General features: G+C 34.6%; 1 protein-coding gene and 1 long non-coding RNA gene across 2 annotated transcripts in view; both read left to right on the forward strand.

Moving 5' to 3' along the window:
* The window catches only part of LOC134805110 (neuropeptide SIFamide receptor-like), a 132,570-nt gene extending 123,477 nt beyond the window's left edge, over positions 1-9,093 (forward strand). The window contains exon 3 of the mRNA XM_063778413.1: positions 7,896-9,093. Within this exon, the coding sequence (XP_063634483.1) occupies positions 7,896-8,664 (769 nt within the window). The 3' untranslated portion in view covers positions 8,665-9,093. The remainder of the gene's footprint in view (positions 1-7,895) is intronic.
* Positions 1-19,102, forward strand: part of LOC134805504 (uncharacterized) — a 407,355-nt gene that overhangs the window by 166,739 nt on the left and 221,514 nt on the right. The gene's annotated exons all lie outside the window — the stretch shown is intronic.

Consider the following 19,102-nt stretch of genomic DNA (forward strand, 5'->3'; position numbering starts at 1 on the left):
ATGGTTAAAACTTATGAACTCCATTGTATGTATCTTAAGGTTAATAATTCAATGTATCTTACCGTTGAACTCGTTTTAATAACCAGTAAAACTACAATAAGTTGTTGAGTAGGTACCTATATAAATATATTATAAAATATAATAAATATATACTCCAATTACATTGATTGATGCATTTTACCCGTAAATGGAATTGGGGCTAATTATCAGCTTGTGCAGTGTCGAAGGGTGTTATTAACTGAATACTTATATTTATTTTGCGAGCATACAAGGACCACACCATCAGGCAGTAATATTAAAATAAAACTCATATTTTGGTGTCTGGAAAAGTATTATTAAGTAAGCAATGTGCAATCGTGTATGTATATATTTTTTTCACCTACCTACTAGGAGGTCCTTTAGGTAAGCTTAAATCGTGTTAATCGTGACTTGTTCATTGTAGGTCAATGATTGAATTCTGCCTATTAATGTTAATTATACAATAAATCGTCATAAATATTAAGCAATTAGTAAAATCTTATAACAATGAAATGTAAGTAGGTCATTGGTTAAATGGTTATGTCCTAAAATGGAGATGCGCACATAAATTAAATGCACTCAAAGGGTAAATGTGATATGCTAATCAAAGCTGCATGATCTCTTATAACCTTATTCTTTTCCAATAAAATATAAATTGACTTTGCTTAATATAGCGGACTCATGTTTTACGAACGTATACAGGGTGGAAAGGCACGACGATCCTTTCCGGAAATGGGAGATAGTTTAGCCTAAGCTCTATATTTTCTCCATAGAAACTATGTTAATATGGGCAACCGTTTCTAAATTATGACCTTTTAAACATCCACGCAAAAAACTACTTTGTTCTAACCCTAACAGGTGACAGGGTCAATGAACTTACTTGTAAACAATCAGTATTCGACAGGAAATTATGCTAATTTGTTGCCATCTAACCATTTTTAGGTCTGCTTACAGCACGGTAAGAATCATTGCAGGATTTTCGCTTTCTTAGTGGTTCCACTTGTTCAATACTTGAATGAAATAGTTATGTTATTCCTTAATATTAATAATACTAACCACAACATTGTTTACAACGACAGTTCAAATGGTGACATTGACAACCACTCAAAAGTACGCAATCGTCTTATAAATATCTCTGGTTTCCTTGACTGATAAAAAGGTTTTAGTTTCTTAACACGTTTCACAAAATTATTTTCGAATAATTGGAAACTATTTAAAATAATAAAAAATTACATGTAGGTTATGTTAGTTGCACCAAATGAACTTGCAAAAATGAAATACTAAGAATAAATCAAGAATAAATACTTCTTCAATACCAAACTAACAAACCTTCTTGCGTGGTAGGAAATAGACAAGACGTCTGATGTTTGAAATTAAATTTTCATTGAACTATACTTATTGAATGTCATATTCTTCAAATAAAAATGTTAGATGCTCGTGGCTATTTAAATTTGTGGGGCTGTGTAAAAGATATGGTGTACCAAACCAAACGGAATGTGAAACTGCGGACGAAATGAGACAAAGGCTAATTGGTGCTTTCTGCGGAGGATAAATGACGAAGAGCATACACTATATCGCATGTGCATCGACATACTCGGGTACGGGCTGCGGCTGCGTTGTAATACACGGAGGTACATTTGAACACCGTATGTGAAAAGAAGATAGTATTAAATATTGGAAAAAAGTAATTATCTAAGAAAGTAATAAAATTGTTTGTAATATTTTTGCATGCATTTGATTTATTTGACATTTATGCGTCATTCATACATCATTGCGATACTGTCAACGATCGGAAAAAAGTGTAAAGTCCCGGGCTTTCCCGACGGAGATCCTTAATCTAGCCGTCATGTGCACATGCTATAGGGTTATCACCACAGTTAAAAAGTAGTATTTTTGCAATTTTTATTTTTTACTCAATTAACGATTCTTACCATTACCAATAGTCTCTGTATCACTTAAACGACCTAATACTTCCGGGAAGGATCGTCGTGCCTTTCCACCCTGTATATGTTGCGAGCGAAATACACCAAAAGTAATAGCATAATTCAATAGCAGGATTGGCCTCTAGGTTACGACACTAAAAGGTAAAAATTCGAAGAAAAATGCTTACTTCTTAAATGTTCTCAGTAGAGCAAATACATTTAAAAGCTATGAAGAAGCCTGTTTTCTAAGGTGATCCAAAATCATACATAATGTAAAGTACCTAAGTAAAATAACAGTTAGAAATGTGTATTCTAACTTAGATATATCAACTGTTATTTTCACGAGTAAAAAAGTTCATGACAAACACCTCTAAATATATTTATTACCATTATTCTTATTTCTTTAACTGATTGTAATCACAAATCACAAAACAAATTAATCGAATGGTCCCAGAAAACACCAATACCACAAATAACCTTATGCACTAGTTTTAGAAAAAATATGATAATATGGTTGTAGACAGCAAGTGGTTTAGGTACATATCAGTGGCTGGCGTATATAGAACACTATTCCCCCTACTTTACCTAATGTTCGGATAGGTCATATAGATGAGCCTTTTCCTCTCATAAAGAGCAAATCCAAAGTAGCTCCGGCATACCTACCTACAAACGTTTTGACCCGCCCAACTGTAAATTATGCCACTTTCGCTTGATAATTTTATATGTAGGTACCTATTTAATTGTGCTCGTCGTCTAACCCTGGCTACCGTTCTTAAACTTCCGCTGGTTGCTCTATAATATCTACACATTAAGGTAGCTAGTTAAAATAACAAGTTTTAATTAGTGGCCCGAAAATGCACGCTCGTTAACAGAGTTTGGCTTCGTACCTAGTTTAAACCTGATATACTGAAACCTTTGGGCAGATAACGGGAATATTTATAAATTACAGTTAATACAGATAGGTAAATACAATCAGCACACACAATACACACACAACACAATATGGTTGGCTATTTGCACCAGCATAACTCGCATTATCGCGTTAATAAAAAACATGCCTGGTTAATTATCATCAGATGAGATTGATGAGAGAGATTGTCGGTGACTTATTTTTATTTAAATATTGAAATTCTATATTGGACCTGTACTTTTCTTTTAAATATCCTCGTTCTTTCTAGTAGCGGCGATACGTCTAATCAATAACATCGCGCCTCATTAATTGATAATTATCATGTTAAGCTACAAGACTGCAGGTCGTGGCACATCAAGGCAGTTCAGTTTGTCGGTAGCAAAATTAAATAAATAAACAAGAGAAATAACCCTCTTTTCGGCAGTCACGTGTGGTTCTGTGATTACCTCTATTACTGTGAGTTTATACTCAGCAGTTCAATTGCTCACTTGCAACTTCGTCTTATGTATTTAAAGTTAATCTCTCTTCATAAAATTAAACAGCAGTAAGATTGCAATTTTTATACGAACAAGTCTAAAATGCAAAAATAGTAAAATGCTGACGAGGCACGCGGTGCTGTATGGTGGCTATTTACTAGCCTCTGGTATTATTATAAATCGGTTTGCAACATTATCAAAACATAATATTTGCATACGGCCTCCGTTACGGCCCTTTAACTACCGGTTCCGCCTGTTGGTAACACGATTTGTGGTTACACTATGTATTTAGTAGGTAATCAATGATATGTGTTCAATCGATGGTAACTCTATGATCGGGTAGCAAGTAAATACCAGCAAATCCACGGTGTTTCAATTAAATAGTCTTGGACTAAATAAACTTCTGGTCTAGCAATTATTAAATAGCCTTCATGTAGTGGTGTTTCAGTTTTTTTGTATAAAGTAAACACCCCAGTACAGTGTAGATCTGGGGTGTCTACTCGTTACAGTTTTTGGGGGTCTCCGAGAAAGTGATCGCATGGTTTCCTTGTTTATGGTAAAAACGGAACTAATATGGAGGATTACAAGTTGATTGAAGTGTAATTAATACTCTAAGCCAATTAAATTAAACAGTACATTAAGCGAAACATATCATGAAATCCTACTAGAGCGCGGCATTATTTGAATTACAATAGCTTATTATGTAACGAAAACCTTTGATTGGAAGTAACTGGAATTAATGGGATATGTTTTGAACCTTGATACCTGTCCCTATTAATTTAATTAGAATGACCGTAGGTATAAACCTTATATATAAGCATGAATTAACGAATTACAAATGGCCATGGCAAATGTACATGTAAATTTATATTTACCTTAATATTTTTTTAATTTCTGAAAATATACCGACACTTGCAAAAAGTCACTCACTGCGCTACAAAAAAAAAACACTGAAAAGACAAATAATAAGTTTAAACAACTTGTTCGGTTACTAATAAAAAAAAGCGAAATCAGTTATATCGCAAAAATAAAATTCACTAAAACTTAGGTCATAAACCTGGGAAGAAAACTAATATATGGATTACCTGACTAGAGTATTTTTTGTGCCTATTTCATCTTGAAAAGATAAAAAAGAAGCTAAGCCTAGCTTTAGTAGAATTGATGAGGAATTAGCGGTGAAATACCGTCATACCCTCGTTTGAGAGACCCAACAATATTTATAAATGTGTATAAAAAAGTTGTATTGTATTTCCGTCATTACAATTTTCGAAAATTTGCACATGTCGGAATATACAAGATTCCGAGAAAATACGATGGAAAACAATTATGCACCTGTATTTCAGTTCTCGAATGAAAATCGAAAACTGCGCACCTCAATCTAAAATATGCATGAATGCGACGCACATATACAAAGATGGATGAATACCTACATAATTATAATCACTGATTGACACATTTTGTAATAGGGTATTTTCCTACTGATTTGACTACAAATCAGATACTTTTTTAGAACTGTCAAATCGATTTGCTAATATAATATGGAATTTATATGAAACATTACATCGTGACGTCATGGTCAACTCACAAACTTTTTATATTTCTATGCGATTTATTAAATAGAACTTTTATTTAAAAATAACTCTCTGTTGCTTTATTTCATGCACGGTGAAAAATAATTTATTTTAAATACAGTATACATATAATACCCTTTAGCCAGACATCGTAAGATGTCTCCTTTGTATGAAAAACTAGAAACAAGGGAGGGCCAGAAAACCATCTTCAAGATAGCTGCAGCTCGAGACAAAGCCACACAAGACATAGCCAAATGTCTCTGTGTTAAAGATTCGACTGGCAACTTGCTGTGGGACGCGGTAGAAGTGAAACAGAGGTGGCCGGGAGTACTTCCATGAATTACTGAACACCGAACACTCAGTTGGTTCTCCTCCTCCAGAGTTGCCTTCTAATTGCGGACTTATAAGCCCCATCACCAGATACGAGGTTCGCAGATGTCTTCGCGGCATGAAAAACCGGAAAGCTGTGGGCCCCGACGACTTGCCGATAGAAGCGTGGAAAGCGATGGGCGATCATGGTGTTGACCTATTAACTGACCTTTTTAACCTCATACTAACCAGCCGACGGATGCCCGATACTTGGAGATCAAGCATCATCTGTCCAATTTTCAAAGGCAAGGGTAGTGTACAAGACTGCAGAAGCTACCGAGGAATTAAGGTTATGTGTCACACTATGAAGCTCTTCTATGACCCCAAGGCAGACCAAAAAAGCGATGGCTCGATGTCGTGAAAGCAGATATGAGTGTGAACGGGCTCACACGAGACGACGCCCAGGACCGCGCAAAGTGGAAGAAAGCAAGTAGGAAAGCGGACCCTGGCAAAGGCCGGGATAACGCTAGGTAGAAGAAGAAGACAGTATATAATACCCTATTGTTCAGACAATTAGTAGTAATACCGACATGCACCATTCAGGTTTCGGGTTCGCTGTGTAGGTAGTCAGGGAAACTTGGAACATGAAACAGAGCACCATGTGCGTCTAAATATAGTTTTGCTGCCTGTTCATCGTCGTTATTTGTAAATATTTAGAACGGGTCACAATATACTGAAAATGATCTGAGTCTCATGGAAGTTTTTATAGTTACCTATATTAAAAAATGCATTTAACTGATTTGCAAGACCGAAGTGATCCCATAAGTGTTCCGTGAAGAAAGTTTTGTACGAAACCATAAAATCATTTTTTTTTGTTCTATATTTTTGATAAATTCGAAACTTACGGTTACTAAGTAGGTACTAGGTAGGGCAACATGTATTCAAGACGCTTTGTAGATATTCTGGTCCGCCTGTATTAATTGCCTGTTTACAATGTTAGTTTATTAAATGGGCGATAGTTAAACAGTTTTGTGTTAGTAAGTTATTAATCAATCAATCAATCAGAATATAATTATCAGTAATCTCCGTGTTACATCATTTTATTAACAATTTATTTGTAAATATGTTTGTGTTTGTGAATATGTTTGACAATTTAATCAAAGATATGAACAAAATAAATAAATACATTAAACATTAAAATGAAAACTAAACTCTAACAACTATATATACACATATTTACAAGTAAAAAATTGGAGCTAGCTCGGCGCCGGATGGTTGGGTGCCCAGAAGGCTGGTGGCATTGCCACGCTGAATGGCGATGCCAATTCGCTGGGCCAGGAAGTAACCAGCCCTCTGTCACCCGTAGTATCAATGAGACGCTTCGCTAGCTCCCTAAATATACAGTGTGCTCCAGGTCCCCAAGGCCCGAGGGTCATGTCTATTATGTTTTTCAGAACATTAACCATTAAAGTTACAAAAATCTTGAATTAAATGTAAAAAGTGTAAAGGCATTTGAACCCTAATGGCCTTTTTATATTTCAGATCAATCTGCTCAGCCGTGAAATTGGTTATAAACAATAGAGCTGCTTGTCCCGTTGTTTACCAGTAATTTGCATAACCCTTAAGGGTCGGAAAAGCGTAACAAAAAGATGAATTTAACTTTTTATTCTGTCTTTTATGCTCCTCTTTTGTAGACAACTGAGCAACCGAGATAGCAGGAATATTGTTTTTGGATTTTGTGGAAAGAGAATGCCTTGAACGCTGCCTTCGAACCAGACGGACCAATTATTTCGCAAGACTGGCGAGTTACTTACGCCTAGATAGACTACTTTTTTTTCAGTAATATCTTAGTCGTTATTTAACTTTCAAAGGACGAAGTTTAGATCCTAATTCAGAATTGAAAATTATAGTTATTTCAGTATGAAGTTATAAAATAATATAATAAAGGGATTAAAAGTGACAATTTAGGTTATAATTATACCGGCAAACTGTTACAGAAAATATGGTTTCAAAGGTTAAAATGATGTAATATATGGTAAAAATTTACATAATATTGTACATGTTAATGATATCAGTATAAAAGAGGATTTAAAAAATAAGTTGGGAAAGCAAAATAGGAAATCAGTAAAAGTAACAAAAAAACCGGGCAAGTGCGAGTCGGACTCGCGCACGAAGGGTTCCGTACCATAATGCAAAAAAAAAAACGAAAAAAAAAGCAAAAAAAAAACGGTCACCCATCCAAGTACTGACCACTCCCGACGTTGCTTAACTTTGGTCAAAAATCACGTTTGTTGTATGGGAGCCCCATTTAAATCTTTATCTTATTCTGTTTTTAGTATTTGTTGTTATAGCGGCAACAGAAATACATCATCTGTGAAAATTTCAACTGTCTAGCTATCACGGTTCGTGAGATACAGCCTGGTGACAGACGGACGGACGGACGGACGGACGGACGGACGGACGGACGGACGGACGGACGGACGGACGGACAGCGAAGTCTTAGTAATAGGGTCTCGTTTTACCCTTTGGGTACGGAACCCTAAAAATTAAAGATGGAAGGTCATAAACCTGCATAGTAGGCAAGCATACGCAATAACAATTTCCATCATGATACATTTTGTCCAAATATTATCATTGACAATACCTTACATGTTTTCAATACACTTATTTTTCTTTTTTTTTGTTTCAGATTCCTTGCCATCTGGTGGCCATTGAAATGCCAAATCACCAAGCGCCGTGCACGTCTGATGATCGTATTCATCTGGATCTTCGCCGTCCTTGTCACTACTCCTTGGGTGTTCTTCTTCGACTTGGTGGTGGTGTTTGAAGACAACCCTCATGTTCTCTTGTGTCTCGATGTTTGGCCAAATCCCTTGAGCGAAATCCTATACTTTGTGATTGGAAACTTGATTTTTTGTTATATCTTACCGATGCTTCTCATTACCATGTGCTACATACTCATCTGGATTAAAGTTTGGAGAAGATCTATCCCAACGGATACCCAAGACGCTCACATGGAAAACATGCAGCAGAAATCTAAAGTGAAGGTCGTCAAAATGCTCGTTGCCGTTGTAATTCTGTTTGTTTTGTCCTGGTTCCCGCTTTACCTCATATTCGCGAGAATAAAACTTGGCGGACCAATTCAAAAGTGGGAAGAAGAAATGTTCCCTGTTGTAACACCACTTGCACAATGGCTGGGTTCATCAAATTCTTGCATCAATCCCATCTTATACGCATTCTTTAATAAAAAGTATAGAAAGGGATTCGTTGCTATTATCAAAAGTAGAAAATGTTGTGGCAGGCTACGTTACTATGAAACTATTGCGCTGCAATCATCGAGTACATCAACGAGAAAGTCATGGCATTACAACAATAATAATCATCAGTCAATAACACGAAGATCACCGCCCGTTGACAAGAATGCCGTATCGTTCATATTCAACCACACGGGAGTATAAGATGATTGTGAGCTATTGTTCTGGAACCAGTCTGCATAGCCATCCATCATGTTGGCACGCGCTGTTGGCGCACCGTACCTATCACCATATCGAAAAATACGACTTAAGTATGTGTAAAGTTTTGAGTTCTGCAGTTTGTTGTTGTCCGTGCTGGTGACCATACTCGTAGGTAAAAAGAACATAATCAGTTGATGTTTTAGTACTGTGTAACTTTTATACGTAAGTCGTCTAAAGTACCTATAAAGTGTTAAGAAGATTATTTTTACACTGATTGTACTTTTGTATCGCGGAAACTGCGAAACGCACATATAGCACAAAGTGTATAAAATATGTATAACAATAATTATTATAAAGCTGTTTTTGCTTAGATTCAAAATCGGAGAAGCCAAAGTTATTTTTTCGTTCAACGTGATTTTAGTTTTGTATTTGTAGGCAACTGGTAATTAAAATACGTTTTTATCTGTTTGATTTCATGAGATAAATCTTACATATGTACTTATAATCACCGTATAGTATATTTCAATACTTATAGTTGTATAACTTATACTAAATTTAATAGATAATATTGCAGTACAAATACTGGTAGAAAATAAGTTTTTGAAAGTGGTTGGTAATAACTAATAATAAAATATTAAAGTAAATCTAAATATAACAAATTTCGTAGCATGTTAACTAATATTTCAACGTATTTGAATAATTAATTAAGCGACATTATTTGTCAGTCAATATAATTTGAAACATTAAAAAATATATAGTATTGCTAATAATAATTCATTCTTTTAGTTTGAAAATTATAACATTTTATTTGAATCACAAGGTAGTCAAAACGTTGTACCTAATTCATTTTAAATGCAGGGTGATACTGATAAATTAGTAACAATAAATGAGAAGTATTTAATCTGATAAGTACTTAAAATTATTAAGGTACTATTGCAGTGACGACTAATCACGTTATGATAACTAATTTTGAACATGTAATGTATGCACAAATAACCAATTCAATAACTTGACGTCTATGAAATAAACTTCTTTAAGCGTTTAATTGTAAATAAAATAATAGAAGAGAGATAGACGAGGGTCATCAAAATGTTGATTTGGCTTTGAAAATATTGAAAGATTTAGCGAAACTTATCTTCTGGATTGAAAAAAAAAATTGATTAGTTACCTACCCTGCCTACGAGTAACCCGACCGAAAATTAAGCTGCAATATAATGCTTTGTCTGATTTTAAACCTCAAGTAATAAAGAGTCGTTGAACTTGAAACTTGAATTTGGTATCACTTTTGCTTTCCTATTTTCGAAACCAGTTACAATTTTAATGACCCATGAAGTAGATTCAGGGCGTAGCCCTAAAGCCGCTTAGAATGCACAAAAATAAAATAAAATAAGTAATATATAATTTGAGAAATAAATAAATCTCAAAGTTTATATAGGACAATATAGGTAATACGTAAACCTATGCGATATTTTTATTTCTCACGGAGCCTTATGTAAGTTGACTTAGTTGATAGTAATAAACTTGTTCTGGGTAAACCAACAAACAGATTAGTTTTCAATCATAAGATTAATAAACATCCAGACCATATTTCGCAGACTAGGTACAAGTTGAAACGCTTCCTGCACTATTGCGAATTGGATCTACAAGAGTCAGACCAAGATAACTCTGCAATGACAAAGTGTGACAAGTCAGCTTTAATGTCGTAAATTCAATGATAATAGGGAATATTAGGCAAAGCTCTGCCTAGGTGGCACCTTTGTGGCACACACAGTAAACAAACCACATTGACACATCACACGTCACGTCAATCACGTGGCCTACCGCGAAACAAGAAATTTCGATTTTAGCGTTTACCGGTAGGCCCTTGTTAACAAACCGCCTTGATGCATCAATGTCATATTTTATTGTCTGTTAAAATTTGTCAAAAAACAGTTTAAGGCACAGTATGTATAAGTTAGTCTATGAATTTACTGAGTCGGTAGTGCTGCACTCTGGCGGCAGAACATTGCAGCAATATCCCCTATTTGACGTTTATGATGACGTTTTTGCCTCACTTTGTCCTGTTCAAGACGGTGCAAAGTAAACTTTGACGGACTCTAGACGATTCAAGGTTGCGCAGAACAGACTGTCAAGTTGCCTGTAAGAGTTGTCAAATATACATATACATAATACTTACTCTTTACAAAGTATCTTATTAAAGTTACCACAAATTTACAATATATAATTGTAAATTCAAACTTTATGTTTGAAACTTTCAACTTTGGTCGTACTATCAAAGTTTAATGACCACTTGTTGGTTACTTACGAAACAATGTCATAATTATTTATAAAGTAAAATAAAAACAACATTTAAAATATTTGAGTCGTTTAAAAGAAAATTATAGCAGTTGATATCAAGATAATATAGTGAGTTGCTCTCATATACATAAACATTGGCTAAATTTGTGTCATACCTACAAAAAAACATTTTTTATTCTGTCATCTATTGTTGTATGTAAAAAACGTAAAAAACACACCTTAAGTTCTCTAAATTAATAAAATATTGTTTATAAATATAAAATTGTTCATTTATTGTAAATGTATGTATGTGCGTGTCTATGTGATGTGCTATATCATTGACAAAGTCGACGCTTGGAAGACTGAATTACTTGCATTATTCCTTCTAAAGGATTTGTAATATAGTAAATGGATTATAAATTCAGCTATTTTTATAAGCATTAAAAAAAACAAGTTTTTGCACAGCTCATTATTTTCTTTATATCTGAATAAATTCAATTATTAAAACTTATGACTATATACCATTATGGCAATATGATTTGCAGCAAAAGAACTGTAGGAAAAATACACTTGTAAAATTTATATAAGTTTTACATAATTTCTCCTATGTACCTACATATACCTATACTTAGGTTCTGGGTATACATAGAGTACGAAATATACATCGTTATATATCGCAACTCAATAAAGTTTAAAAGTTACCAAATTACTACTTATATACTTAATACATACGTAACTATGTATAACATACCGACATTAATATAGATGAGGCGTGAATGAATGCAAATTTAACTAAGGGAGCATGAATAAGTACTAAGTCATAGATGTTTTGTATTGAAATTAATTAAGGCTTAGCCACACAGGCTACGCGACAGCAGCGGGACGCGTTGATTGCTTGATGCGTGCGGACGCGAGTTCGCTCATATATGTAGGTACTCATAGAGTTAGACCAAGAAAAGCCTGCAGCGATTTTGATAGCCCACGCAGTGCAAGTGTAATTTACACGTCAGAATTTCATAGAAGTTTGACGTTTAAAATAACACTTGCACTGTGTGGGCTATCAAAATCGCTACAGACTTTTCTTGGTCTAATACTAACACGTCTGCATCGCGCTGGCGTTGCGCTCCTTGCCCGCCCGCAACGCGCGGGCATCACCTCGGCATTCGGCACTCTATGCGTCGCTGGTGCCACACGGTCTCTGTGGCTAAGCCTTTACAGTTGTAGAAATGATACATTTCACTAATAATATTTATAAAACAGGTGTAAATAACGACATAAAGATGATTAACATTTAATAGTTATGAACAATAATCGTTGTGGATTTATAAATTATGTTGATTGATGCATTTCTGTATCATATTGCTGTTCCTTGTTTGCAGTGTTTGGTGTTAGACATATGTAGTTAATATACTAAATAAATTGTGAGATTCCTATTATTTCATTTTAAATGTTTAGAGTAAACATAAGTTTTAGTAAAACATATAAATGAATGTTCTCTTTTCAATGATGAAACTGTATATTTATTCGAAGTAATAGTTTGATGTTTTATAATAATAGAAAAGTTATGTCCTTGGAATTATCTGTAATGATTACAGTTATTTAGGCCACACTATGTTGACGGCTTGTAGTTTAGTAATTAGATAATGATTGTAAAAAGTGTAAAATAAATTTAATTGTAAAATAAAGTAGAGGTTCGATGTTCAAGCAATGTTAATTAGGGAATTTTTTAGAGATTTTAATATTTTATCAAACATTTTTACCGATTTTATGCCTCTTGTCATATATTATGTTATGGCTGAATTATTACGAATCGAAACTACAAAGTAATTAAAAAGCAATAGAATTTTCGCTTTGTTTTTAGACACATATGTATTTTTTTATAAATAGGCAACAAACAATATAGATGTAGCTTATGCAAGCTTTTATTTTTATTTTTTAAGGAAAACATATCGTTTGAATTCTGAATCAATTGAATTTCAGTGTCATTAATAATCGCAATAAGTTTTTTAAATAAACTGTATTTATAATTTTATGATTTCTGGCAATCACGTTTTCTGGTTGTGTTGATAATAAATAATATGTTCGTATAGGATAAACTACCTAACATTTTAACCTCCGTGCATTCCGCTTCCCCTCACATATTTTGTGCGAGGAATACGCGCCGAGATTCAAGTCAAATAGACATTACGAATGTTTGAGTAGGTAAATGAGTATGCCTCTAAAGTAAAATCGTCATTGTTTAAAAAATCAGAAAGTGGGTTTGCCAGTGAGTATAACAATTTCAATTCTGTGTACAACTCCACATATCAAAAAAGTTTTACATCCTTGTTTACAACTTTTGAACAATTTAGAAGGTATTTTACAAAATTTTGTATTTTTATTGCATCTTAACAACGATTTGCATTGTAGATCTTTTGTACCTACCTTCGTTTCGGAGTCCATTATAAGGGAAACGACGTTTAAAAAAACATTTATTATAGACAAACACATTTTTACTATCTTTGCAGATTTTATTTTATTTACTCATGAATTTACTCATGAATTGAATTTACAAGTTTTTTTTTATATTATAAAATTAATATTAGCAACATTTTCTAGGATTAAGATTTGAACGTACGAAACCTTGAAAATAACAATACTACTGGAAATTGTGCACAAAAGTATAGATAGTGGAAGATTATTTAACTGCTTTCTCTTTGCATTGTGGTTAAGAAAATATGTATTCATAGAATTATTTAAAAAAGTACAAACGTCAACACAAATGAAATGATTGATTAATTTCTTAAATCTTATGAATATTTCATTTTTGAGGCTGAATTCACGAAAAGAAACTTTAAATACTAAATTCATATTAAAGTTTTGTAGCAGTTTTGACTTATTTTTTTTAAAGATTGGTATCTATCTACTAACTCGTACTTCAAAGGTCATACTTAAAATTAAGAGTCTATGTACTTATTATTTGGATGACTTAGGTAACTTGGGTTTTCCTTCTTTACGTTTCGATACATCTTTGCTGACTATGATGTAATGTTATTATGTAAATCTTGTAAACTCACCTGGGCAATCCAGGCTTTAACTCTAAATGATAATATGAAGATTACTTAGAAACATCTAAATCAAAATGTATTTTTTTATCAATACCTACCCATACCTTAACCCTGTCGAATAGTTTGAAAGAATGTCTGGCCCCAATTTCACCACGGTGACAGGTGCGACAATTGTAAAACATCACTGTTGCTGACGTCACAGGCATGTCAGAAACTTCGCAAAAGAAATATGTTTTTTTCCGATATAATAGAGTTTTTTTTAAATAATACAATGATGGTGGCAAACAGGAATACGGCCCGCCCGATGGTAAGCGGTAACCGTAGCCCATGGATGCCTGTGACGTCAGCAACAGTGATTTTACAATTGTCGCACCTGTCACCGTGGTGAAATTGGGGCCTGGCTAAATGTTTAAAATAGTAACATTACGAGTACTTTGCTGTAATTCCTGTGTGGATCTAGTCGAAAGTGTTTTACATATAGGGTGGACCTTACTCTCGGTTGGACGTATAGTTCTATCGATTTATTAGTACCTACCGCGAGTAAGGTACTTCCTAGTTACTCTACTTATTTCCTGACAACAAAAACTATTGTATTTAAATAAATGGAAAAATCTTAACTAAGCATTTTATTAACCAAATTTTTGTTTCCTTCCTACCTTCTTCCAATTGTTTATTTTGTCAATACTTGATTACCTATAAGTGTTTATAAAATCACGAAACTTGCGTAACCCGCGCCAATATATACCGGGTGTGGCCTGTAACATGAGCAAAAAATTAAATTGTATGCTGTACTCCTCATACTGACCAACATTTGTTCAGCGACTTTTAAAAATAACTTGTGGTTTGATTTTTAATACACTTTAAAGTTTATTCTAAGACGCAATGTATTGCGAATTTTGTTATGTTTAAGGCGTGCCAAGCAACGTCAATCACAATGATATGGCGTGGCGATGGCGTCCATTGAAGATAATATTTATTTTGTATGAAAAATAGGGAGTCTAAATACTTCATAATTTTTAAAAGTCGTTGAACAAAAGTGTCACCGTTTGAGGAGTACAATCTATGTTTTAATTATTTGCTCGTGTTACAGGCCACATCCGGTATACGGACAATAGGTACGAGCGCAATGCAAGATAACTATGTAATGGCTCCTCTACACGATGGGCCAACGCCGGCCACTCCAACGGACGCAGCCATGTGGTAGAATGAGATAGCAATATCACTTGCTCCCTCTAAATCATAAATGCGTCCCTTGGAGTGGCCGGATCGTGTAGAGGAGCCATAACATGGTTCAAATATCATTCTGATATCAGTATATGTTCGAATTTGCCTGTTGGTCGTCACCAATTGTAAGTTTCTGTTTGGCCCAATGGTTGACTGGTAGCGAATGCCTTATTGCATTAAGTCCGCCATTTGTACTTTCTTGTATTGTGCAATAAAGGTGAAATAAATAATAATGCGTAAACATCTACAGTCACGTACCTATACTTAAATGTAATCGTTACAACACATTAAATAATCGTTACATATCTAAAATATCTAGGCATTACTATCGCACGTGACAGGAGTACTTAAATGTCTAAATGATAACTTATAATCAGGGAGCGTACAATTCATACCGATGACAGACAAATGACGTCAAGTTACATACAGCATGTTTCAGGTTTTACGTTTATTTATCGTTACCGTAATACTTGGTAATACCTAATATGAAAAATACAAAATATTTAATTATAATATATATTATAAGAGCTAAGGATAGGTATATAAAGTAGCTTTCAAACACCGAATTTATCTAGTTTTGGCAATATTTTGGATTATCTGGGAGAATCTAAGCGTGTTATGTAATAAAATTATGTCAACTGTTTCGATATAAGTACCTATTTAAGTAATGTCCAAATTTTCTTTTATTAAACTTTGTAAGTACTTTGCCAATGGGTTAACGTTTGGTATGCCAATCAGGCGGTACGACAGTTCCCTCGTCTTTCACCAACTCACTGGCCTTACCTACGTTACAGAAATAATGACACCGCTTACAGAAAATTATGATGTCTGCCACGGCACATTATGTAAAATAAAAGAGAGATAGGCCCATTCGAACGTGCACTCATTAACGCATTCATTTCGCTCAGACTTGTCCGTAGGGCCAGATGGGTAGAATTCGTACACCACCGGGAGCCTTCGTGTAGTGGTTATATCTCGACTATCCAACATGCTTAAGCGTTCATATAATTATTTGTATACCTACGAGACTGCCATTCTTATACATAGGTAGGCTACCCTACAAAATTGATGGTAGTGTGGTAGCAGACTTTGCCAGATTTTTGAAGTGAAAACTTCTTTAGCGGCGCTGTGCACTTTTTGAGGTGGAGAAAAAATGATAAACTCGAGACAGCGTAAGGCGTAAGGCGTAACGCGTAAGGCGTCTCTCCTCTCTTTCTACCGCGCGGCGAAAATGTATGCCTGAGTCTGCTGTTTCGTTTTTATTCACCAAAGAACTTTAGTCATTACGTATCATAATCAGGTCAATTATTTAAAACTGGACTTTTATATTAAGCAATAAAGCTCAATGTTTTAATCTTGTACGGGCTGAAATACGAGGATCTCACAGTTACATTCTAACTTTTTATCACTCAAATATAATTCAATAAAGCTACATCTTGATGAAATCGCTAATAAAAGTAAACTGGTGAATAAAACTCAAAATATCATGACCAAATATTATTTAGATGCGAGGTCTGCAAGGTAACTTTACAATTTCTATTCGAAATTTTAAACAATTAACGTTACAAATTTAAATTTCGAATTTTAAACAAGCTCACTTACCAGCAATTTCAGAACTAAAGTTTTTCAATAGAAAGGAGGATGGGTCAATTATACATAGTGCTGCAGACATTTTGGACTAGTCATTGAGTTTTCACTTCTGTCGGCACTCCCGGAGTGCAACCCTTTCTTTTTTTTTTTAGTAAATAGATACAATAAAAAAATCTTATGTGTGTACGTTTGTATTCATACAGGGGGCCGATTTTTTGAATTTCGACCGCTCGATTTCGTGTACTTCGTTCAATTATATCTCCAGTACGCGGCATTTAAATTCTACTAATATAATTGAAAACGAGTGGTCAATACCACTCGATTCCCAGTTTCTATCGCTCGTATTTCAAAAATTAGCATTTCGCTGTTTTCCACCGATTTTCGAGTGACGAAATCAAGTGCTCGAAATTCAAAAATCGGTCACCAGGTTCGCTCTTTTAACTAGGTAAGTTTATGCACACTAGTGCACACTACATAGGGATGTCACTCAGTCGACATCAGACAACACTCACGATGTTTGGTTTATCTACCGGCGATATTTTATTCCATGTGGATAAGACCCTAAAACCATCGATCCGATTGAAATTTCAATCATTTCAATGGCTTCGCGAACTTTTCTACTATAGAAACGACCGTACGACCATACGATCCGTAAAAAGGATTTTAAGGTTAAAGATCCAGTGGTTAGGTCAAAAAATAGTTTTTGAAAACCTTTTCGTTTTAAAGACCTATCCAACGACACTCGACACTATAAGGAAAAAACGGAAAAAAATCATCCCTTCTTTACGTGAAGGGTAGGTACACTTTTTTTTTCATTTTACCACTTTACCGGTAAGATTGAGAAAAGCGGCGAACGGGGAGACGGACACACAGACAGACAAATATAGACACGTAACTAAGGGTTTCTTTCTATGTGACTACGAAGGACCCCTAAAAACTATTTCAATCAAAAAAACATTAACTCGCGTCATCAATCACATATATTATATTACAAATACTCTCACACTAATTGAATTTACCGTCTCCATTTCGTTGTAGCTCGTAGGTATATACTACAATACCTACATGTGGTATCTATTTAAATATGTGTTTGCGATGTGAGAGTTAGAAAATAACATAAAAATTAATCTGCACGTATTCGCCGTTCACGTACACGTATTGTGCATGATCAGAACATGCTTATTTTTATAAATAGGCACCTACATAATTTGGAGAGCCGTGAAGCCTTATCTGAGACCATTAATTTAGTCCCAAACTTTTCAAAGTAACTTTAGCAATCTCATGTTTACTGGTTATGTTAAACGGATACTTAATTAGCTCATAGTCTACTGAGCATGGATGAATTTTACGTAAACGGCTCCCGAGTTTAAGGATAATTTAATAATTCCAGGGAATCAGGGATCGATCGCACTGGTGTTTAAAAACATTGCTGATGCACTGTTAAACTTTACGTAAGTAGCCAAGTAATATCCTATCATGCTTTAAAAAATTGCAACGTGTGAAGGAGGGCGATTACATACATAATACGATTACTTATAATAATACTCGTACTTCATTTAATCAAGGTTAACAGCATCATTCATTTCATAACCTACTACTATTACTAAAATGAAGTATATTATCTACAAGTACGTATGAAGTGTGCGATTTTGACGGATGGCACCATTCTTCAGGCGTGGCTAGAGCGGGCGTGGGCAAAAGCTTGAAAAATAATGCGGGGGCTGAGATGCCGATGTTAGTAAAATTTTCAGTAGGTACGGTAAACCTAAGTCTAAGCCTGGAGAATTAAGTCGATATAATGAGGCGACAAGTTTCGGTTTGATAAGATCTTATTTTTGATAATGAATGCAGCCGGCGTATTATGGATGGCTTTATCCATCTTTATCCACGTGATAAAACAACTATCACTTTTTAACACCGTAGGATAGAAAGTGACGGACACCGTTTTATCACGCTGTCACGTAGACAAGAACGACCATCATATCCATTACCTTATGAAAAGAGTACGAACACCCTAACTTTTTATTTCTCAAAGACACACCTAATTCCGGTATCCACCAATCAAGGGATATTCAGGAACCATTTTAGGTGTTTTGAAAATACCTGCTGGCTTTAAATATTATTTAAATAATACTGCTAAATTTAAGCGTACTGACTATTAAACATTAAATTAACCAAAAAAGATAAATGTTTAGCAGTAGCTACTTTGCGGGGTACCAAACTAACCTCCGATTCCCAAATAACTTAATAGTATTATGATGGTTCATACATTTTGACTGATCAAAGGTTGGTGGATGTTTTCG

This window comes from Cydia splendana, chromosome 2, assembly GCF_910591565.1.
Source record: "Cydia splendana chromosome 2, ilCydSple1.2, whole genome shotgun sequence".
NCBI lineage: Eukaryota > Metazoa > Arthropoda > Insecta > Lepidoptera > Tortricidae > Cydia > Cydia splendana.